Source organism: Aotus nancymaae, unplaced genomic scaffold (assembly GCF_030222135.1).
Source record: "Aotus nancymaae isolate 86718 unplaced genomic scaffold, 86718_ANA_hifiasm-v0.15.2.pri h1tg000016l, whole genome shotgun sequence".
Taxonomy (NCBI): Eukaryota; Metazoa; Chordata; class Mammalia; order Primates; family Aotidae; genus Aotus; species Aotus nancymaae.
Genome location: NW_026988428.1, coordinates 21,312,555 through 21,338,154, shown reverse-complemented (window position 1 = coordinate 21,338,154; position 25,600 = coordinate 21,312,555). Strand labels below are relative to the sequence as shown.

General features: G+C 35.4%; 1 protein-coding gene across 9 annotated transcripts in view; it reads right to left on the bottom strand.

The window, feature by feature from the left end:
- PPP1R12A (protein phosphatase 1 regulatory subunit 12A) overlaps positions 1-25,600 on the bottom strand; it is a 150,825-nt gene that overhangs the window by 47,008 nt on the left and 78,217 nt on the right. For all 9 annotated transcript variants that reach the window (XM_012442037.2, XM_012442042.2, XM_012442038.2 and 6 more), the window contains exons 4-8: positions 13,023-13,182; positions 8,752-8,896; positions 3,259-3,333; positions 2,574-2,662; positions 2,270-2,427 (exon numbers count right to left, since the gene is read on the bottom strand). In XM_012442037.2, the coding sequence (XP_012297460.1) occupies positions 2,270-2,427; positions 2,574-2,662; positions 3,259-3,333; positions 8,752-8,896; positions 13,023-13,182 (627 nt within the window). The remainder of the gene's footprint in view (positions 1-2,269; positions 2,428-2,573; positions 2,663-3,258; positions 3,334-8,751; positions 8,897-13,022; positions 13,183-25,600) is intronic.

Below are 25,600 nucleotides of genomic sequence, written 5' to 3'. Positions count from 1 at the left end.
GCAAAATTCCACAAAATAGTTATTTTACTTCAAATAGTTTCCCAAGGAATAACCTTACAAAAAGTAGAAAGAATACATGGTTTACAAATTGTCAAATTAAGCTGTAGCTCTACAGGGAAATGGCTACTTTCTCAAGCTTGCCAAATAAAGTATGATAAAGCCTAGCTAATATTAAAAGAGTGAGAGGAAAGGAATCACACAGAGTTTACATGGATTACTTCTTAAGGCAGAGTCAAATTTTCCTGGCACAACCGACCACTAGCAACAGGAAGAACAAAATTATCATAGTACAATGCTTCAGAGGAACATTTAAAGTTAGCTCAGTGAGAAACTGAGTGGACAGTAATTAGTATGTTTCAATTCCAAACTGGAACAAATACAATGCAACTTGATGGTAATTAGTTATATTTAATAGAATACTAGAGTTTTAAGAAAACTATCCAGGTCGTACAGCCCGAGTTTTCTCATTTTATAATCAAAGAAATTCAACTAAAAGATATCAGAAGATTTGCTAGTTAGTGGTTAAACTGGCCTAAGGTCTCTTGTTTGTTTTAAGTAGTTCCTTGGTGTCTAACACTGAACAGTGAATTGTATACAAACAAGGGCCAATGAAGAGAAAATTTAGTTAGCAAAAACCTAGAAATCTTTGAAAGAGATACCTGGACTTCTAGTTCTTGAATTCTACAACATAAGTAGTAAAAGACTTGAAATTTAAGTTAGGAGATCTGAGTGCAAGTCTAGGCTTTCTTGTGTACATAGTTCAGTTTGTAATGATATACTTGACTACAGACTGAGAGCTAAGTAATGTCTCCCGGGGAGGAGATTAACTGCATAATAATAACTTTAGGCTATAGGTTGAGCATGGTGGCTCATGCCTGTAATCCTGGCACTTTGGGAGGTCAAGGTAGGAGGATAGTTTGAGGACAGGAATTCAAGACTAGCCTCAGCAAAATAGTTAACCCTATAAAAAATAAAAATAAAACTAGGTAACTAGGTGTGTGTGGTGACATGTGCCTGTTGTCCCAGCTACTGGAGAAGCTGAGGAGGGAGGATCGCTTGAACCCAGGATTTTGAGAATAAGGCAAATGTGCCTTGGAAGAGAAACAGATATATTTAATAGAATACTATACAATAGCTAAAAAATAAATTATGCAGATGAAGTTAAAAAATAGATTTATGGACAAATATAAAAAACGAACTTTTCAGTGAAAAAACCAAGATGTGTAACAATTCCTACCGTATTAAAAAACACAAAACAATATTATAATTTTTTTTTTTTTTGAGATGGAGTCTCGCTTTGTTGCCAGGCTGGAGTGCAGTGGCACGATCTTGGGTCCCTGCAACCTCTGCCTCCCAAGTTCAAGTGATTCTCCTGCCTTAGCCTCCCAAGTAACTGGTACTACAGGTGCATACCACTACACCCATCTAATTTTTGTATTTTTAGTAGAGACAGGTTTCACCAGGTTGGCCAGGATGGTCTCAATCTCTTGACCTCGTGATCCACCCACCTCAGCCTCCCAAAGTGCTGGGATTACAGGTGTAAGTCACAGCACCTGGCCTATAATTGTTAAATATTACTTATGAATGCACAGATGTAAGAGTATACAAATGAGCTAGAAGATTACGGAAAAAACTCATGATAGTGATTGCCTTTGGGAAGGAAGGAAAGGGAAGCATACTAGGGTTGGTGGCTAAAAAAGACAATACTATTTTAACTTTATTTAAAAAATTGAAGTAAATATGATTAAATGTCACAGCTGTTAAAGTCTTAAGTCTAGGTTGTTGGAATATGAATGTTTATTATATTATACTTTTCTGTATCTTTAAAATTTCTCAAAACAAGGCAAATTCCCCGATACCCTCACGGGAAAGTTTTTACTCCATTCCTACTTTATTATTCTTAGGGAAAATTTGGGATGCTGCTGTGACCAGATTCCTGGATATCTGGACATCAGAAGCAACAGGAGCATTTCTGAATTGCTGAGAACCCATTCACAACCTATACGTACTTAAGGGAGTCTTAGAAGTCTCTGCAACGTCTTTAAATATAGGTCGGGCAAAAGATAGAGGTGAACAGCCTCCAGATAATTAGAGAATAATAAATTTACAACTATATGCAAGTTGCTAGCATTCACTGAAAGATAATTAGTTTGGCAGTATCTAAACAAGTAGCAAATCAGTCTGAAAAATTTAAAAATTAAGTCTGATCTTGTCTTATTTTACACTGCAACAAAATTCAATGAAAATTGCATTTATCCTTCAATTTTACCTGTTTCAGCTTCTGATTCTGAGTCATCTTCCTCGTCTTCTTCACTAGAGCAGCTAGACTCATCTTTCTTTCCTTCTTCTTCTTCATCAACCTTTTCTTGTTCCAGAGATTCAATACGGGATGCATTTTTCTCTGGTTCAATAATCAATGTCTCTTTGCTGTTAAAGGAAAACAATGTTCGAATGAATATAAACACAAAAGGTTAAAATACATTCATTCTTCCCAGATCCACAGTAATCATGACTGTGGCTATTAGGCCAATTCATTCATAACAGTAACAAACGTACTTGACTATTTTACTCACTTTTTAAAGGTCTTCTGTGACTGATTATTGTCCATATTTGCTGTAGATTCAATTAGTGGAGATTTCTTATCCCGTTTTTCACTATGGAGCTTTGTACAAAGTTATGCAAAGGTAAATAAGAAAACTATTAAAATAATATTATTAAGAGTTTAAAATAATAACAGTAGTTTTTCAGACATTAAATAAGACAAAACAAAAAAATAAATAAAATATTTTTTGTTTTATCTGAAAAGGAAAGGGCTTGGATAAAGAATGAAATGGACTAGACAATTAAAAAGCTCCATGCAGGGCTAAGATGGATTTTTACAACCCTCCAACTTTACTGAAAAAGTTGAGATCCACTAACCACTTAAGATGGCTGAGAATATTTTACTTAAAAAACTGCTTCTTAGTGATATAACTCCTTGCTTATCTAGGACCTGCTATTGGATATATGAGATTTTATAGACTCCATCTTTTAAGTAAAACTCTCTAATGAAATTATAAAAACATATTATTCTTGAGGACATATACATCTAAGTATTCATTCATATACACATAAGTACTATCATTTAGTGAAACTTAAGGATAACTTAAAACCAAAAAGTACAAAACATCACAAGAGTACTTCTGTAACTGTCTCAAACTCAAAGTTATTAAGATAATTAAGTAATATAGGCAATTTTTAGAGAGTCATCAAACATACCAGATTTTGTTTCTTTTGCAACTCTTCTAAATATCCTAAAATGTCTTCATCTGCTACATCAAAGGCTGTTTGGCCCTAGGTAGGAAACAAGGGGGAGGAGGGTGGCAATGGTCAAAAGTCAATCAATCATAAAATGCCTTCAGTAATTCTGTACAATTTTATATAAAGAAGTTGATAACATTTTTTACAGAGGTTATAATTGATATCATAACTACTGTAAACACATACAACTCTAAGGAAATGTACACAAAATGTACGTGAGACAGAAGCTGAGAATATCTTCCCTTTTTTTCTGGTAGCAGCTTTATTGAGATATAATTCATATACCATACAAATTACTCATTTAAAGTGTGCAATTCAATGGTTTTATGGATATTCACAGAGTTGTACGACTATCTCAATAATTAATTTAAAATGTTTTTATCATCCTAAGAAGAAGGAACATATCCTTTAGTAGTCACTGTCTGCATCTAGTCCAAGGCAACCACTAATCTACTTTCTTTATAGATCTGCGCCTGTGCTAGACATTTCATATAAATGGAATCATACAATATATGGTCCTTTGTGATGGGTTTCTTTCACTCTACATGTTCTCAAGGTTCATGCATGTTATAGCATGTATCATTACTTCATTTCTTTTGATGAATATTATTCCATTGCATGATATATACATTTTGCTAATCTAGCCATCAGGTGAACATTTGCATTTGCTTTTTGTCTATGATGAATAATGCTGCTATGAGCACTCATGTACAAGTTTTTGTGAGGACACCTGTTTTCATTTTCTTTGATATACAGCTAAGAGTGAAACTGCTGGGTCATTTAACCTTTTGAGGCCTGTTTCTTTTTGATGATCTCCTAAAACTTAAATTCTTGGTAGAGTAATAAAACATATATATATGCTGTTTAGCATTTGGCCACCCACAGTTAGTTCAGATGAACATATGTCAATCTGTTTTAATTCACTGTGAAAGAGAAAATTTCAAAGAGCTGCTGACTAAACATACTAATAATTTTTCCTGCTGTCTGCATTAGTCCTTATCGTAGCCCTACTGTTACAAGTTTCCAGGATGCTTAAAAGTTCATTATTTAGAATAAAGTCTTCTTTATATGTTATCCAGTATATGATCCTTTCACAGAGAAAAATTTGTTTTTAGTGACAAAATATATAATTCTGAAAGAAAGTTCAAATTTCTTAACAGTATTCCTATATTCATAACAACATCAGAATGGATAGATAATAATGGCTTCTACAATAACATTAATTTTTCCATTTAAAAACAACAACCCTCGATTCTATACCAACATCAGGATGTCAACATGTATTCAGAAAGGAGCTAATTTCCAAACACTATAAAACAAACTATAAGCTAGCCAATATCTGAGCTAGTTTTCTCACTCTTTGTTAATAAGATAAAAAAGTTACTGTTTACAAAGGCTATCTTTTTATTTGGAGACAGGATCTCACTCTGTCACCAAGGTTGGAGTACACTGGCACAATTGTGGCTCACTGCAGCCTCAACCTCCTAGGGCTCAGGTGATCATCCCTTCAGCCTCCTGAGGAGCTGGGACCACAGGTACACACCTTCATGCCAGACTAGTTTTTGTATTTTTTTGTAGAGATCAAGTTTCACCATGTTGCCTAGGCTGGTTTTCAACTCCAGGGCTCAGGCGATCCACCCACCTTCACCTCCCAAAGTGCTGACATTATAGGTATGAGCCACTGTGCCCAGCCCTATGAAGTATATCTTAAAAGTATATAAAATACTGCTTTTTCAAAACAGGTGAGTGTGTATTTAAGATTTGCAAGATTCAAAAATACTTATCATACTTGCCTTTTCTTGCTAGAAAGTCTTTCCAGTAGTAATTTAAGAGCCAATCTATCCTTTCCCACTCAGTCCAAGATAAAAAGTTTTAGTTTTAACAAACTTTCCCTCCCATTTCAATCTTGGGAAATAGAAGCCAAGATTTAAATTCCTGAAGAATAAATAGTTCTGAAATCAAATAACTGGCTCAAAACTTAAGGTGCCCTTTAAATTAGAAATGCATGCTAATTTTAGTTTTGCCATATCAAATGCTTTATATAATGATTTTTAAACTGTTAATAATGCTATACTTTTAATGTAAATAGTGTTAGATTATGTTGTGTGGAAATAATTCACTGACTTCTTTTTAAATATCAGTTTAAACATTATCAACCCTTCCATGAATGAACTACCCCACCTTGAAAATGTTTGAGGTGTAATTAAATTTTTGTAGCAGTTAAATGCAATGGGGTCACTTTAATAACCAAAGAATTCTCCTCTTTAAGAATAAGAAATTGGATCACTCTACTAACTTTTCTTTTCACTTTCTCCCTTGATAAATGAGTCTACTTTGCAAACAGCAGCTGATGCAGAATAGAAACTAGAGTAAAACATGGGCTATAAAATAAGAATTTCTAATTTCAAAAAAAAGCACACTCCAACTTAACTCAGTAACTTGAACAATTTGTAGCATAGTTATAAAGCTAACAGTTGTGAAGTTACAAATATCGTTTGGTTCTTAACTACCATAGGGCTACTGTGCTTCGCTGATAAGAGTATAAACACAGTATGGTATATAAGCAGTGTCACTCAAAGCAACCAGGCAAAAAAGGAGGACACAATGCTGAGGTATGAGAACCTAAGAACTCTATCAAGAGACCTATCTTAAAAGATAAATAAATACTTAAAAAAAATCAGTCCAATTCATTTGTTAAGAGTCACAGACACACTACAGACATTGTAAGTCTAACTTCATAGCCTCTTCATTTTTCTTTACTCACTTATTCTAACCAAATTTTTTTTTAGGTACAATCTCTTCATCTTCACAATAACCAGTAACTTAGCCGGGACAAGAATTAGAACAATTCTCACTGTACAGATGAAGAAACTCAGTCTGAATGCATGGTATTTGCCCAAGGTCACACAGGTCATTAACAGAAAGTGAAAATAGAATTTAGGTCTCTACTACTCTAGTGTGTCATTTTGTCTTTATCAAAAATAAAAATAAGTTCAGATGGAATTAGGGTAAAAAATATCCTTGTGTCCATTAATAGCAGAAATAGCTTTGTTACTCATTTAAATCTTTATAATGAGTTATATTAAGCTAAAAATTTGTCTGCTAACCATTGTATTAATTCAGTAAGAGAAATTCCAACCAGAAGAGTATTCTAGTCAATATTTAAAGAAAGAACAACATTTAGGTACATTCTAGCAAAGCAATTCTTTTAATAAGGAAAGCAAATAAAACCCTTTATATTTAAAATCTGTATCATGCAACTTATAATAATGAATTTAAATCACAGTAAATATGTATTACAGTTTGCAAATGATTTAAAGAAATGAGACCGAAATCCCTAATCACAGTATAAATTCACATAGGCAGGCTTACATAATTAAGACAAAGTAATTTATTTTGATTGAACATGATATATGACATGTTATTTTAAAATATAGACAATAAAAAAGTTTAATTCATACATGCAAAGTTATGAAATTAAAATTTTAAAAATCAAGGTCTTAGAACTTCTCAAAAGAAAAAAAATGCTTGTATTTGGATATATTTATGGCACAAAGGCCTTTAAAATGCTATAGATATTATGTAGCACCTCCCTATAAAAAATGGTCTTTAACATCTTGATTTTTAAAAGAAAAATATTTTGATATATAAAATATAAAAAATAAAATTTACATTTTTATAACTTACTAGTATCTTGAAAAATAAAGGATGAGGAAACTAAGCTGCTATTATAGTAATTTTTTAAAAATGGGTATAAGGCAAAATAATTTTATATCTGCTCCTTCTCTGAGAGCAAAATAATGATAAACTGTATGGCACAGAAATTAGACGATTGTAGGCCAGATGCAAATAAAATAATTTTTCTCATACATACTATATATTGTGTATGTTTCACTAGAATATTGATTCAGTAGGGGAAACACACTATGTTTAAACTTGGCAGTGAAATAATCCTTTTTGGAAACCAACCATTTCAATTAATAAGCTTCTCTCATCTAGTTCTTATCTGGAGGCTACTGTTACTAAATAAATCAATTATCAGCACTGCCCATCTGAATGGAAATGTGGTAAAGGGTCACTGTTTGGGAGAGAAACAGGAATGCAGACCAGAGTTCAGAGGCTAACAGCTATCTGCTAATTTTTTTCAAAAAAAATTTCTGAAGGGTAATTTCTACATAAAAAGAGAGACAACATGACTTGCAAAGCTAAAATTAGCTGGCCTTTTACTTAAACAGCATCAATATTTATTTTTCTTCTAATACTGATAACAAAACAACTATTACAATGAAAACAGAGAAAGCAAATTACTAAAAGTTTTAATTAGAAATTCAATCCAAAGATTTTTGTATTTGTATATAAGTGCGAACCAATCATTCCCCCCAATTTTTTGACTTTCCTTAAGACTTTTACCAATTTCTATGATTTTCATGCCTTCATATTTCTTATATAAAATATATTTTTAAATCAGTTAATGAAAATATATTATTTAGAACTCTATTCCAAAAACAGCAAAAGAATTAGATGGCCCTATTTTGAATAAAGATGAGATCATTTTATGAGTGTCTGCCAGATAACCTATGATATTATCCTATGAAATGCAATACACAAGGAACATTCTATGGAAGAGTAATTAAACTCACTAGAGGAGACATGTTTGGAATTCTCCATGATACTTATTATCTACCAACATAGAGTGGGAAGAGACTAACAGGAATACTGGTGACTAGTTACCGACTGATCGTATCTAAAAAGGAGTAGAGGAGAAAAGTGTAGTCTAACAAGAAACCTGATAATCTGAATCTTTTCATGATTTCGTGAAAAACACTTGTATGACATTTTCTCCCTCCCTCTTTCTATCTAATTGTGGTATTAAGTATATCATTTACCTCACTGAACTGTTTTCTCATCTGCTAAATTAGGAGACAAGATGATGTTGCATCTCAATGATCCCCTCTGGCATAAAACTTCATAGTTTTTACTGTCCTCACCTGCCGTAAGACCTCATTACTCATGTCACTTAGATAACTACTCTAAGCAAGCTAAAACACCATCAGCTAAAGAATGAGAAACATTCTTCTACATGTGTTCCAACTCAGAGGGGTGGCAGAAAACACTCACATAGGAATGTAATATTTTCTCAGCTTCTGAATTCCTAAGAACATAGTACCAATTCAAGTATCCAAATCTACTCTACATGTATGGCAATCTGATTACTTAAAAAGTAATACTTCCTTCTTTGCAGCACGAAGTCAGAACTACCTCATATGGTAGCTGAAAAGACTTAAACCATTAATTAGTTAAGTCAGTTGACTGAAAACATGTTTTATACAGTTGATAAAAATTCAATTATATAGTGTAATCCTTATAACTTTTTGAGACTACATTTCTAAATATAGTTTCTAAAACTATATTTCTAAAAGTTAAAATATTAAAATACTTTAAAAGGCCTACCACTTTGTTGACCATCTCCATATCACAGAGATTGTCCACTAAAATTCGACATGCTTCTTCTTTACCCCAATGAGCTGCAGCATGAAGAGGTGTCCAGCCATCATAGTCTTTAATATTAACATCATATCCTGCCTGTATTAAAAGTCTAAAGAAATTATAGTGAATTAGACAATCATTAAAATCTAGAAATAAAGAAACATGATCAAAAGCTTTCTACCCATGCAATTTAACTAGAATTTTCAATTAATTTATTTTCAGAATTCATATCCTTCCCACTCAATGAATTAACTATGGCAAATACAAAGTAATTCTCAGAAAAAACTCAGAGAAAGAGGAGCTTGAGTCACTGTCATAATAATACAGTTTTAATTAATTTCCAATGACTCTTAAGTTTTATGGTTTGGTATGACACCGATTACTTCTTGTGAATATGACTTATAAGTGAAATTTTCACAGAAAAGCCCATAATTTTTCAATGTAAAACCAAAAACTGATTAATCAATTTGTATGCAAAACTGATTTATTGCAGGAACTATCATCTTCAGGTTTTCATATATCATCTCAGGCTAAATGTTTTTTAAAAATATACTGAAATCAAACTTGTTTTATAATCTTTCTGTTGCCTCCAATTCAGGAGCTGAAAATTTTCAAAAGAAAATGACAATCTGACTGTTAGGAACAAAACAAAGCAAAAAAGCATATTCCAAGGATCTATTTTTCTGAGCAGTAGAAAGCAGATACTCCAATCATCAACAAGCTAGAAAACAGAAACACATTTTAATAAAATGCAAAGAATTACATAAATTATGTTAGTATGCCCTTCTAACTACATATTGACAACACCCTTTATTTTACTTAGACATTAAGCTCACAGAGAGCAAGGATGGGTCTATAAACTGCACATAGCATAGCCCCACACAAACAGGCGAACGAACACTAAATACGACTCATGAAATCTAGTTAACCTTTACCTTACTCTCCAAGATGTTGAGCTTGAGGACCTTCTTTTTACCTACAGGAGGTGGTAGTGACAGCTAATGTATAATCCCCCTTCATTTATTTAAGAACAAATCTCGTATTTAGTAACAATATCTAATACAGCTGTTTCTAATCCTGTTTCCATAACAGAACTATCTGAAGAGCTTGTTTTTTAAAAACAGATTCCCCAGCTCACCCTAGTACTACTCAATTAATCAGCATATGGGGAGATGGACCCTACTAATCTATTATTCTTAAGCCCTCCATATGATTCTCCTATCATTGCCTGTCACCTGCCTGCAGACCAACATTTAAGAGCCATGATCTAAAGAAAAGCTAAAAGACATAAGTCCAAAGAAATATCTCCACTGACATATATCATCATAAACCTTATTAGAAGAGGCTGAAACAATATAGGAACATAAGAGAAAAATGCTGTTCCCCATTAAGAAATATGAACTACAATAATGTCAAATAGGCTGAGCAAAATTTTAAAGTACTTGTAAATCTGTGTGGAGAGGAAAGAAAGATAGATAAATTTTTTCAACATAAAAAAAGACAGTGTCCATATTCAAGGAGCTTTTAATGGAAGTGAAACAACAACCAACTCTCATGGATAGGTTCTGTGAATAGACATGCAATAGGAGTACAAAACTGAAAAGCATCACAATCAAATTCAAAGGAGCTATGTGTGTTTGTGAGGGAGAGAAAGTGTGAAGAAGGTTATATTTGAAACAGATCTTTTCTATTTAATTTTATTTCATAAACATTTTAATTAACTTTCATAAGTAATAAGTTCACAAAGTTAAAGAAAAAAATAATAAAAGGATATATAGGCAAGTCACTCTCTCACTGCTGACCTTTAGCCAGCTAGTTTGCCTTTCTCCAAAATAACCATACTATTAATTTTTACAGGATCCTTACAAAACAATTTCATGCATATATTAGCAAATACGATTTTAATTTTTTTTTTACAATGAATACATACTTGGATCCTTGATTCTGACATTTCATAATATATCCTAGTGCTCTCTCTCTCTGTAACAAGAAGATTTCTCATTCTTGTTTTAATTATTGCAGAATATTCCAGTGAAAGCATATACCATAATTTATTAAACCATTCTCTTATTCCTATTATAAACAATGCTGCTGGCACATATCTTACTTTCTATGTGAGTGAAAGCATCTGTAAAAAACAATTCCTAGAGGGAGAATTAGGGAACTAAAGAATAACCGTTATTTTGATTGAATCTGCTCAAATATCATTTCTACTAGTAAAAGTGCCTTTTCTCTACAACCTGCCAACAGGGTGCCAAATGTTTTGATCTTTGCCACTTGACAGATGTAAAAGGGCAACTCATTGTAGCTTTATTTGCACTTAATTATGAATAAAGTTGAGCAATTATTTTTCATATGCTTAAGGGCCTTTAACTGATTCAAAGGATTGACCAGAATTTGCCTCCAAGGTGAAGAAACGGTGAATAAAGGCATCTAGACAGAAACAAGAGAAGGCATTAAGATATCATGACAGAACTTCAATATATATATATATCTGGCACAATTCATACTTTAGGGGCAACAGTGGTAGCTTAGCTTAAAAGGAAGACAGTTGAGGAGTTTAAAATTTATCCTGATCCCACTAAGAACTAATAAAGGACTCTGGGAGCTTGGATAACCTAAATACAAAGATCATTTGGAAGCAGTCCAGAAACCTATTTTAATTGGTTTTTAATATAATCTAGTACTCATATATATGTTTACAGAAACAAGTGTTTTAAGAAACATTCTTACTTTTACTATAAGTAATACTCTTTAATATTTTCTATTCTTTTTTTTTGAGAGGGAGTCTTACTCTTTTGCCCATGCTGGAGTGCAGTGGCATGATCTTGGCTCACTGCAAGCTTTGCCGCCCAGATTCAAGAGATTCTCCTGCCTCAGCCTCCCAAGTAACTGGGATTACAGGCGCCTGTCACCGCACCCAGCTAATTTTTTGTATTTCTAGTAGAAACGGGGTTTCACCATCTTGTCCAGGCTAGTCTTGAACTCCTGACCTCGTGATCCACCTGCCTCTGCCTCCCTAAGTGCTGGGATTACAGGCATGAGCCACTGCACCCAGCCAGTATTTTCTTCTTAAAAAAAAAAATGTTGGAAACTCACTAAATTCATTTCATAACCTGTTTGAAAAGTTGTGGATGAGAGAGAAACAAATGGACAAGGAAATTAATTAAAAGGCAACACTACCATACTATTCTTAGAAAAAGGCCTAAATTATTGAAGTTATTTGAATAGAGATTGAAAAGAGGAGGCTGGGCATTGATGGCTCACGCCTGTAATCCCAACACTTTGGGAGGCTGAGGTGGGTGGATCACTTGAGCCCAGGAATTCAAGATCAGCCTGGGCACCATGGTGGAAACTTGTGTACAAAATATACAAAAACTAAGTTGGTATGGTGGCACACGTTTGTACTCCCAGCTAGTAGAGAGCCTAAGGTGAGAGGACTGCCTGAGGCTCTGTCACACAAGAGGAAGAAACTTAGGAATAGGTGACCTATATATTCTTTACTGCTTTTGCTGATGAGTGATAATAAACAGATTGATATTAGAAGCTCAAATGAATTAGAAGCAATATATTAATAAAAGGTGCAGCAGGTTCTGCTAAGTGCTAGTCTTACTTCCTTCACATAGATAGAAGAATAATTTTATATATTGAATAATTTTCTTCATATAGTTACCAACAATTGCACTGCATAAGTAAAAATATTATGGTGACATAAAGAAGCTTTGTTCCAAGCATATTTGCTGAACAATATATAGCCCTATAAAGTTGCTTATGTTTGAATATTTTACAGTGTGCTAATAGTACTAAGTTCCAGTGTTCATGTAGTAAAAAATAAAACTGTACTTAAAATAAGTTACATGTAAATAAATATTCTGCAGGAACAAGCTCTCAAAATTTGACATGTTCACATGACATTGTTTTTAGACTCAGAACCAGTCAGTCAATCTAGAACCTCGAAATGACTCTCTGTAGTGATTTATTAGTCCGGAAGGTAACAGATAATAGTTGACATTTAAATTCAACTTACTGGAATAATAAAACTAGAGAGTTGAAAGAATTTTAGAACAAAAGCAATCATATTCAAAGTAGTTTTCCTCTTTCTTCCTGAAAATAGGCATTAAAGAACTCTTTTATGTTGCTTCAAATTAACGTTTGTAGGTATTTTAAGAAAAGGAACAACAAATAAAGACGACAAACCGAAGTAGAAAAACAACTCTGTAAAAAACAATACTTACTTTAAAACTTCTGTATAGCCTTTAGCAGCTGCAACGTGAAGTGCTGTACCTCCAGATTTTGCATGCCGGACATCATTTATATGACCACTATTTAGCCACTGCCTGGCATCTCTAAGCATGATCCGTTCTTCTTCCTTTCGAGCTGCTTCTATATCAACCCCTGATAAAACGAAAATAAATGTTTTTATTTTTGCTTAATAAAAACTGTTCTTTCTATGTTGGGAAATAAAATTATCCAAAACATGTCAAGTTTAAATAAAAATTAAAAATGAAAGTATGTATGTATTTTTTTAAATGGGCTACTTATAACAAGTTGGTTAAACTAAAAAATGTGGGAATATTGCAGACATTTTATTAACTTTCTCTATGTATTATTTGGTTTTACCCCATAATAGTATTTTGATTTTATTTTTCCTTTCTGATTATTCTTGTTTTCAAAAATCTGAACATTTCCTGAGGGTATAAGCATCCTTTGGGCTAAATTTTTTTTTAATAATTATAATGAATAAGTCTCAAATTTCTATCTACTGTTTTGATCTGTTCTATGAAATCTAGCCTAGTAGGTACAAATGTTTACTGAATGCTTCAACTTGGAGGTTCTATCTTCATCTAAAATGTATCATACTTTAAAATAGATTATTTTCTACCGAACTTCTTTCATTTCCTTTTCCAATATAGTACATTCTTTATACCATTAAAATTATTTTCATAATTTTAATAAGTTATATAAACATTCATTCATTTAAAAGCACTTACTCTAAGCACTATGCTAGGTTGAGGTGATAAAAGTGGGAAGAGGCCAGGCAAGGTGGCTCACACCTATAATCCCAGTTACTTGAGAGGCTGAGGTGAAAGGATCACTTGATCCAGGAGGTCAAGAATGCAGCAAGCCATGATTATGCCACTACACTCCAGCCTGGGTGAAAGCAACACCCTATCTCAAAAAAACAAAAAACAAAAAACCAAAACCAAAACCAAAAAAAAAAAATAAAAAAAGGAAGAATAAATAAATAGGACCCTCTAATTCCTTCTTTTAAAGAGCTCAACATCTTGGAAACAAAATTAAAGATAATCTTGAAATTCCTGAATTATCTCATATGGTCTTTTGGCTTTGACTACTTGCTGTTTAATAAACAGCACACACCACAATGCTTTTACAACCTGCCTTACTCCACAAGTCTATGAGCCTTTCTGTCTTTTATCCCCACTGTCTGGTAGAATACTTGATATAAAGTAAAGGGAGATCAGAGCCAGGTGTATTGGCTGACACTTGTAATCCCAGCACTTTGAGAGGCTGAGGCGGGTGAAGCATTTGAGGTCAGCAGTTCAAGACCAGCCTGGCCAACATGGTGAAACCCTGTCTCTACTAAAAATACAAAATAAAAATAAAAATAAAAATTAGCTAGGCATGGTGGCAGGCACCTGTAGTCCCAGCTACTGGGAGGCTGAGTCAGGAGAACACTTAAGCCCAGGACACCACTGCCCTCCAGCCTGGGTGACAAAGTAAGACTCTGTCTCAAAAAAAAAAAAAAAAAAAAAAAAAAGCAAAGTACAGGGAGATCAGTAAACGTTCACTAAATGAACAATGAATGAACAAACAAAAATACAAACACATACACATTTCCTCAGCTAAGATTCTGCCATAATCCATATCCATGTATATTAACTGTTTGGTCAAGATTTTTTCATTCATCCATTCATTCATTGAATATGTACTGAATGCCTACTATTTTACCAAGTACATCATTAGGTGCTACAGGTATCGAAGCGAACTTATTATATGGCAGAAGATGATTCATTTGTGAAGTAAAATAAAGCCAGAAAAGGGGGACAGAAAGGGTCATAAGAAGGGGTGTTAATAGCTTCTTTGATGACACTACAGCAAGAAATAAAGTGAATGACAGCCATACTACTAGGAGAACACTCCAGGCAGGGGGAAGTACTAGTAGGCTCTAAAGTTGGGGCCCACTAGGAAGGTTCTATTTAGAATAACAGGGTCTCTATAGAGTAGTAGGGACAATGAACATGGTGATACGATCTGATTTAAGAGGATCACTTAAGATGAAAAGTTGAGTAGATACTGAGATACCAACTTGAAGGCTACTGCAATAATCTAGGCAAGCAATGACGGCAACTTGAACAAGAGTGGTGGCAAGTGAAGACAGTAAGGTGATTGAATTCTGGGATTGTCAAGGCATACCAACAGAATTTGCTCTTAGTTTGGATACAGAAGGAAAAGAGACGTCAAGAATCAGAGGTTTACAGTCTGAGCAACTGAAAAAATTATAGTTTCAATTTCGGATATATGAAGTTTAAGATGCCTAACAAATATGTAGTCAGCAATATCAAGCAATCAGTTGGATATCTAAGCCTGTAGAAGAGAGAACTCAGGAAATAATATAATAAAATAATATGCCATAGGCATTTCAAACTCAATGCTACAATCTTAACCTAATTTTCCCCAAACTTTCTATTTGCTGCCTGTCTTGTTTTCCTACACTAAGTGCCCTCACTTACTTAGCAACCTGAAAGCCATCTGAATTTCCCCCTTTGCCTTTTTCTAACCCTATCTGTGATTGTTAATTTTAGGTGTCAACTTAACTGGATTGAGAGATGCCTAGATGGCTGGTGAAGCACTGTCTCTGGGTGCATTTGAGGGTGTTTCTAGAGGAGACGAACATGGGAGTCAGTGGCCTGGGAGAGGAAGACCTATCCTCAATGTGGGCAGGCACAATCCAATTGGCTGGGAGAAATGGGCTGAAGAGATTTGCCCTCTCTGCTTGCTCTCTCCCTTCAGGAGGAGGATACCTTTTTTCCTCCTGCTTTTGGATAACAGACTACAGGTTCTTCAACTTTTGGACTCTGGGACTTGCACCAGTGGCCCCTTGTGGGGCTGTCAAGCCTGACTGCAGTGTCAGTTTCCCAGCTTCTAAGGCTTTGGACTTGGACTGAGACATGCTACTGGCTTTGAGCCAGCCACATTACCAGCTTCTCTGGTTTGCAGGTGACCTATTGTGGGACTTTGTTGTGATTGTGTGTTAGTTCCTCCTAATGAATTCCCTTACATACACCCTACAGGTACTGTCTCTTTGGAGAAGCCTGACTAATACACCAGGCTGTCAGTTACCAGATTTGGGGCTGCCACCTCTACACTGTCTTCTCTCTACTGCTGAACTGGAAGAAATTAAATATGATGTTATTTCTCTATATAAAATTTGTCAATGGCTGCTCCTGTAAGACAAAGCTCAAGCTCTTTAGTATAGAAGACAATGCCTTTTATGACTTGGTGTCAATGCATTTTTAACTCCATCTATAGTCTTTCTCCTCTACCACTATCTAGTATTCTAACCATCTAGACCTCCACATAGGTCCCCAAGTACATCATGGTCTGTGCTGTCATGCAAGCTACTATCCTCTACCTTAACTGTATCTTTATTTTGCCTGCTTATTAGCACACTATCATTTTTTTTCAAGACAACTAAACTGCTCAATACTCAACTGAAGCTAAGCCTTTAAAAAGCAGACAATAATTCAGAAATATTTTTAAAACTCCAAGATTACACAAGTATAGGAAAAGTCATCTTCAAACTAGAGATTGTAAAATCTCATTACTGCATATGAAAGAAACTTGCAGTAAGATTTTCCAAATAGACCTTATGAAAACAATAAATTGTATAAACTATATATGTAATGAATACAATCTATTATAATTTTTATAAAAGTCAGTAGCTACCATTTCTATAGTAAAGCAGTTTTACATGTATCAAAAATTTCCTATCAAAAGATAATCAGCCCACTTTAAGATATGACTAATGTTAATAACCTTTCTATTAAGTGATTTGTCTCAGATTTGCTTTTTGAATGCGCTATTCTCTTACTGTTTTTTAAAACAGGTAACTTTTTTATTATTTTTATCACTCCTGTCATTATAATCTTAAACATTCTGATTTTTATTGTCTTTTACTATTCTGTAACATTCTGATTTTTACTGTCTTTTACTATTCTGTTTCCTTTGAACTTTGAGTTAAAAAATACCTACTTCTTCTGTATTTATCTAATTTCATGCTATCTTTATCTAATGATAAACCAATTACCTTCTTTAGCTTCCAAATAGTGCTCATATCTGATTCATATATAAAAACAATCCAAGTTTAAAGGTAATGTGAAGGGCAATTCCTTGTGTTTAAGAAAATTAAATTAGAAAAGAAAAATCTTTCTTTTGTTTTTAAATTATTAAAATACTCCCGATTAGAGTATGTTGACCCTGCTTAGTTCATCAAAAAATGAAAAAAAAAAAAAGAAAGAAAAGAAAAGAAAAAAGAAAAAACCCATCTAATTGTACTATATGTTAGGAGACTTGCTTTCTAATTTCATTGTGTTGACTAACTAGCCAGTAACCCTGAAAAAGCTATAGCTTCTTTGGATATTAGTAAGATAGGTTAAGAATACAGATACCGAACTGAGACTGCCTAGGTTTGAACCTCTGATCCACCACTTACTAGCTGTACTACCTCAGTCAAGACAATCTGTGCTATGGTCTGGTTTCATTTGTAAAATGGGAGAGACGACAGTACCTATCCCACAGGTTTGTTCTGAAAACTAACTTAATACATGTAAAGTGCTTAGATCAGCAATAAGCCCCTAAGGTGTTAATTATCATCATCAGTTTGAAAAGTCTATGATTCTGCTTCTCGTTTCTTGATTTCTGTTTTAAAAGAAAAAAAAAAATCTTATAATGCATTTAACTGATCCTTAACCCACCTACTATAAATGTAAGGTTTTCAAACAATGAAAACAGTATGTAATAAAACTAAATTGGTTATAACAAAGTGATTATATTAACATCTGTCACTATGATTTAAGAGCAGTAAATATTAGATTAAAAGTATAGCCAAATCTCTTAGATAAAAATAAATAAATAAAATTAGATTGGAATTTGGTCAGCTAACGGATTCAATAATTTATTTATGTCCCTAGCTAAAGAAAGAAAATATTACAGCTACTGTTCAATTATCACTACTTTTAAAGGCAATTTATTTAAGCAAAACTAGTTACTGATCAAATGTACCAGAATAAGAAATAAAAGCCAAAAGAATGATTAAAGAACTTAAAAATATTAAATAATAATTTTCATACCCAATTTGAGAAATGTTACCACTACTAGTGATATGGTTTGGCTGTGTCCCCACTCAAATCTCATCTTGAATTGTAGTTCCCATAATCCCCATGTGTGGTGGGAAGGACACTAGGGTACTTCTTCATAGCAGCATGAGAATGGACTAACATAGTAATTTGGTACCCAGTAGTGGGGCACTGTTGAAAGATACTCAAAAATGTGGAAGCAATTTTGGAACTGGGTAACAGTTCCCCACAGTGGGAGGTAACTGAATCATAAGGGTGGTTACCCCCATGCTAATGTTTTTGTGATAGTGAGCGAGTTCTCATGAGAGCTTATGGTTTAAGGGGCTTTTGCCTCTTTGTTCAGCACTTCTATCTCCAGCCACCCTGTGAAGAAGGACATGTCTGCTTCTCCTTCCATTATGATTGTACTTCCTCTTCCACCATGATTGTAAGTTTCCTAAGAACTCCCCAGCCATGTGAGGCAATTAAACCTCTTTCCTTTATAAATAACCCACTCTCAGGTACTTCCTCATAGCAGCATGAGAATGGACTAACACAGTAATTTGGTACTGGGTAGTGGGGCACTGTTGTAAAGATACCCAAAAATGCAGAACAATTTTGGAATTGAGTAACAGGCAGAGACTGGAACAGTTTAGAGGGTTCAGAGGAAGAAGGAAGATGTAGGAAAGTTTGAAACTTCCTAGAGACTTATTGAATGGCTTTGACCAAAATGCTGATAGTGATATGAACAATGAAGTCCAGGCTGAGGTGTTTTCAGATGGACATGAGAAACTTGTAGGGAACTAAAGCAAAGGTCACTCTTGCTATGCTTTGGCAAAGAGCCTAGTGGCATTTTGCTCCGGCCCTAGAGATCTGTGGAACTCTGAACTTGAGGGAGGTAATTTAGGGTATCCAATGGAAGAAATTCCTAAGCAGCAAAGTGTTCAAAAGGAAGCAGAGCATAAAAGGTTGAAAACTTTGCAGCCTGATGTGACAGAAAAAAAAATTTCTGAGGAGAAATTCAAGTGGCTACAGAAATCTGCCTAAGTAATGAGGAGCCAAATGTTAATTGCCAAGACAATGGGAAAAATGTCACCAGGTCATGTCTGAGACTTTCATGGCAGCCCTTCCCATCACAGGCCTGGAGGCCTGAGAGGGAAAAATGGTTTAATGGGCTGGGTCCACGGGACCCCTGCTGTGTGCAGCCTTGGGACTTGGTGCCCTGTGTCTCAGCTACTCCAGCCATGGCTAAATAGGGTCAACGTACAGCTCAGGTCATTGTTTCAGAGGCTGCAAGCCCCAAGCCTTTGTGATTTCCATGTGGTATTGGGCCTGTGGGTATGTAGAAGTCAAGAATTGAGGTTTGGGAACCTCCGCCTAGATTTCAGAGGATGTATGAAAAGGCCTAAATGTCCAAGCAGAAGTCTGCTGCAGAGGCAGAGCCCTCATGGAGAACTTCTGCTGGGGCACTGAGGAAGGGAAATGTGAGGTCAGAGCCCCCATACAGAGTCTCCACTGGGGTACTGCCTCATGGAGCTGTGAGAAGAGGGCCACCATCCTCCAGAGATAGATCCACCGACAGCTTGCACTGTGTGCCTAGAAGAGCCACAGACACTCAATATCAGCCCACGAAAGGGGCCAGGAGTGGGGCTGTAGCTTGCAAAGCTACAGGAGCAGAGCTGTCCAAGCCTGTGGGAGCCCACCTCTTGTATAAGCATGATCTGGATGTGAGACATGAAATCAAAGGAAATCATTTTGGAACTTTAATGTTTAATAATGACCCTACTGGATTTCAGATTTGCCTAGGGACTGTAGCCCCTATGTTTTGGTCAATTTCTCCCATTTGGAACATGCATATTTACCCAATGCCTGTACCCCCACTGTATCTAGGAAGTAACTAACTTGCTCTCAATTTTACATGCTCACAGGTAGGAGTTTGCCTTGTCTCAGATGAGACTTTGAACTTGAACTTTTGGCTTAATGTTGGAATGAGTTAAGACTTTGAGGGACTGTTGTGAAGACATGATTGTGTGTTGAACTGTGAAGACGTGAGTTTTGGAAGGGGCCAGGAGTAGAATGACATGATTTGGCTGTGTTCCCACCCAAATCTTGAATTGTAGTTCCCACAATCCCCACAAGTCATGGGAGGGACTCCATGGGAGGTAACTCAATCATGGAGGCAGTTAGTACCAGTGCTGCTGTTCTTGTGATAGTGAGTGAGTTATCATGAGATCTGATGGTTTTATAAGGCGCTTTTCAATCTTTGCTCAGCACTTCTCTCTCCTGCTACCATGTGAAGAAGGATGTTTGCTTTCCTTTCTGTCACGACTGCCTGATTGTAAGTTTCCTGAGGCCTCCCCAGCCCTGTGAAACTATGAGTCAATTAAATTTTTTTCCTTTACAAATTACTAAGTCTTGGGCATTTCTTCATAACAGCTTAATTATAAAAAAGAACCCTAAATATATCTCTAGTTGTGTTAGTCCATGAGAATGGACTTCCCTAAGAATGCTTTCCCTTCTGTCATGATTGCATGACTATAAGTTTCCTGAGGCCTCTTCATTAGTCATTAGTTCATAAGAATGGACTAGTACAACTAAAGATAAATTTAGGTTGTTTTTTTATAATTATTGAAATCTATTAGAGATGCCCCTATACTTTTGTTTCTTTGGAATTAAGATATGCTATATAAATTTATGCATTCCCATTATATGTACCAAATGAATATCATGAAGTATTTTCTAGGAGACATTTTAAATAAAATGCAGTATGGTACAGTGGTACAGAGTGTGGGCTCAAGATATCTTTCATATTGTTTAGGACAGATCTGTCCTACAGTACTACCACTTCCTACCTGTATGATCTTGGGTAAATCACTAAGCCTCAATTTTCTCATCTAGAAATGGGGTAACAGAATTGCTATGAGGATGAAATGAAGAAATGCATGTGAAGCTCTTGGCTCAATGCCTGATGTAATAGCCATTTAATAACAGTTAGCCCTATCATTACTACTACTATTACTGTTAGCACTTAGCTTTTCATCTCCAGGGTCATCTCATCTACTAGTTCCCAGAATTCCCCCTTCTTATGGTTCTCCTATGTTTACTTTTCACAACTTTAAATATCCTAAGTTCTAACAATGTACCAACCACTGCCACCTAGATGTCTTTTAGTACTATAAACTCAATATATACTCATGTAGTTCCTCAGTCTGTTTCTGTCTCATACTTTCCCACATGAATTCATCTAATCATCATTTCTTCAAATGGAAACTTTAGTGAGTTAGCCTTAATTTTTCCTTCATATCCACATTCAATTTTTCACCAAACTGTTCTAGTTTTACTTCAATATTTCCTCAAGACAGCCTTGTTCTTCATTTCAAATATAACAGGTTTTGGCTCTTATCATCTTTCACCTGGACTAATTTGAAAATCTTCAAGGAATGCATGCCATCATATATCCTACATTCTATTTTCATCCTCCAAGTTGCCATAAGCTTTATACTAAAAACCAGTTTCAATCAGATTAATCCATTGCTTAGAGATCTTTGTTGCATCTATCCAATGCCTACAAAATAGATTTCCTTCACCATCTGGCTCCATTCTATCTTTTCAGGCCTCACCTCCTACAAATCCCACCCTGACTTAGCATCTCCATTCCAGTCCCAATGAATGTATGTTTTCCAGTCTACATATGCTACATATGTCTCTAATTGCTTTTTTTTTTATTAAAGAAACAGGGTCTCAACCTGTTGCCCAGGCTGGAGGGCAGTGATGCAATAGTAGCTCACAGTAACCTTGTATTCCTGGTCGCAAGCAAGCCTCTTGCCTCAGCCTCCCAAAGCACTGGAATTATAGGCATGAGCCACTGTGCTTGGCCTTCCAATTCCTTTTCTTTGCACATTTTGATACCCTGCCTTTTCTTTCCATCAGTTCCCTTCTTTGCCAAGAAAACTCCCTCTAAATGTCATCACTCTGAAAACATTTCCTCACTATAGCTTTTTCTATTCTCCCACAACATTCTGTTCCTATATATTTTAATACACAGCACACCGTATTGGGAAGCTCTCTTTATTTGCCACTTCTGCTAAACTGTGAAATCTTTAAGGACTGTCTTGCTTTTTTTATTAACACCCAGCACATATAACATCTGCTAGCACATTAATCAATATTGAATGAATCCTTTTTAATCAGCCCTGCTTACGGTTTTGCTAAGTTTCCTTTATAAACTTTCAGTACAACTCTACACCTTTTCTAGTTCATAACAATTGCTAACATCAGATAAAAAACAGGAGCCTTAAATGTTTGTTTTAAAGAATTACCACTGTTTGACAGGAAACTGTGATCTGAGCTGTCTGAGCACTCATCAGAGCAAAATGGGCAGGTAAGTTCTTCTTGCTATGTTGTGATGCTTTATACCTATTCTTTAGTTTACTCAGCTCTAGAAGATCCCATGACTCTAAAATGCTTGTCTAGAACATGGCTGTTAAAAGCTCTTCTGTGTGCTTATTCAGGTTCCAGTTTATAACCACTTTTCTACTGCATGTCTTGTTTTTCCTGGGCTCTAGTTACCTTCAATCACTTTTTATAACACCTCAATTCTATTTTAGGTTTTTCTCAGTTTTAGTGCTTAAGACAGTTTTTAAAAAACAAACCCACAGTTGGCTAGATGCAGTCACTATGCCTGTAATTCCAGAATTCTGGGAGGCCAACGAAGGTGGATTGCTTGAGTTCAGGAGGTCAAGAGCAGCCTGACCAACAAGGTGAAACCCCATCTCTACTAAAAATACAAAAATCAGCCATGTGTGGTGGCATGCGCCTATAGCCCTAGCTCCTCAGGAGGCTGAGGTGGGAGGATCGCTTGGGCTTGGGAGGTTGAGGCTATAGTGAGCCCTGATCGTGTCACTGCACTCCAGTCTGTCTCAAAACAAACTAAAACAAAACAAAACAAACCCACAGTCGTCACAAATTTTCCTAATCTCAAGGAATAAAAAAGTCTCCTTTCGTGGAATTTATTTGCCTTCTATTCCTTTCTAATCCTTAGTTTCTATTTTTTGATGAACCACATTTCAGCAGGAGTCAGCCCTCTACATCAGTATTTCATACCATTCCTCTATCATTTGACCTTAGTAAAACACAGCTCTAATAATATGTCTGATCACTGCCTAAAGATAATGAAATATAACAAAAATCACATGCGGCAATGTGTGTATGTGTGTGTGCTGCCCAAAAGTACTGCAGAAGTAAGCACACATATACACATAACTTTTTTAAATTGTAGTAAAATAAACATAAAATAAAATTTACCATCTTAACCTTTTTTTTTTTGTTTTGAGAAAGGGTCTCACTCTGTCACCCAGGCTGGAACATAGTGACATGATCACAGCTCACTGCAGCTTCGAACTCCCAGGCTAAAGCCATCCTCCCCTGCTTAGCTGGGATTACAGGTCTTAACTATTTTTAACTGTACAGTTCAGTAGTGTTAAGTACATTCACATTGTTGGGTAATGCAACTACAGAGCTCTTTCCATCTCGCAAAAGTAAAACTCTGCCCATTAAACAACTGTCTTTTCTCCCCGTATTCCAGCCCCTGGCAATCATCATTCTATTTTCTCTACGAATCTGACTATTCTAGGTATGTCATACACATAGATTCATCTCTTTTTGCTTTTTTTTTGTTGGTCATTGGCTTATGTCAGTTAGCATAAAGTCCTGCATGTCGTAGCATACGTTGGATTTCTTTCCTTCTTAAGTCTGAATAATATTTCACTGTATGTACATTCCACATTTTGTTTACTTATTCATCCATGAATGGACATTATGCTTGCTTTCAACTTTTGGCTAATATGAATAATTTGTACAAACATGTTTGTACAAATATCTCTTCAAAGAGTTATTTTAAATTCTTTTGGGTAGGCCAGGAGTGGTGGCTCATGCTTGTAATCCCAGCACTTTGGGAGACCGAGGCAGGCTGATCACCTGAGGTCAAGAGTTGGAGACCAGCCTGGCCAACATGGTGAAACTCCATCTCTATTAAAAATAAAAAATATTAGCCAGGCGTAGTGGCAGGCACCTGTAATCCCAGCTACTCAGGAGGCTAAGGCAAGGAGAAAAGCTTGAACCCAGGAGGCAGAGGTTGCAGTGAACCCAGATTGCACCACTGCACTCCAGCCTGGGTGACAGAGTGGGACTCTGTCTCAAAAAAAAAAAAAAAAATTCTTTTGGGTATATTTCTAGAAGAAGAGTTGCTGGATCATATTTTATATATATATACATATATATACACACATAGAGCTTTATTAGGATATAATTCCCATAGCATTTAAAGTGTAGAATTCAATGGTATTTTTAGTGAATTTGAGGAGTGGTGTAACCATCATCATCATCAACTTTAGAATACTCATCACTCAGGAGAATGAACTCTGTGCCATTAGCAATCACTCCTATCTATAAATGCATGCCTCCCAAATTTATATATCCATTTTGTAATTCCAGACTCACATATTCAACAGTTTGGATATCTAACAGGCAAAATGAATTTAACATGCCTGAAAATGAAGCCCTGATCTTTCTGTATAAAACCTACTCTTCTTATAATATTCACATCTCAAACAGAAACTTTATCCATCCATTTTTTCAAACCAAAAATCTTAGAATCTTCTCTTTTTCACACTTTGTATCTAATGACTCAACAATTCTCTTGGCCAAGCCTTCAAAACATATCCATAATCCAACCTCTTCTCATCACTTTATCTACTACCAGTCAAAAATAAATCACCTTATTTTATCTGGATTACAGCAATTATTTCCTAACCACTATCTTACTTCTGTCTTTGCCTTCCTATTATCTATTTTCAACAAAAGTCAGAGAGATCTTTTCTAAAAGTATATTAAGTCATGTCAATCCTCTGCCTCAATCCCTCCATTGGCTTTCCATTTCACTCAGGTTAAAAGCCAAAGTCTTTCCAATAGCTCACAAGGCCTTCTGTGATGTGGTCTCCTGGTACTTCTCATCTCCTACCTGCCTCTTCCTTTGCTCTGCCTATCCAGTCATGCTGGTTTACTTGCTGCTTCTCTGCATATGCAAGGCACTCTCCCATTCTTGAACTCATTGCTCCCTCTGTCTGGAATGCTCTTTCCCCAGATCAAGATGACTCATTCCCTCACAGCATTCACATCTCAGCTTAAATGACCCTTTATCAATGAGGCCTTCTTGACCACACTATTTAACTGCAATGTGCCACATCTACCCTGTGCACTTTCTATGTCCCCTTTGTCTGCTTTATTTGCTCCAAAACTTTTGCTTCCATATAATTTTATGCCTAATCCTGCTGCTCATGACACTTCTTTTAACTTTAAAAATACTTAAAAGATAGAGTTGAGAACAGTCAGCATATTTTAGAAAACAGAATCTTACTGTACTATTGTTTTGCAAGCTGACTTCATTTTTTTCATTTAAT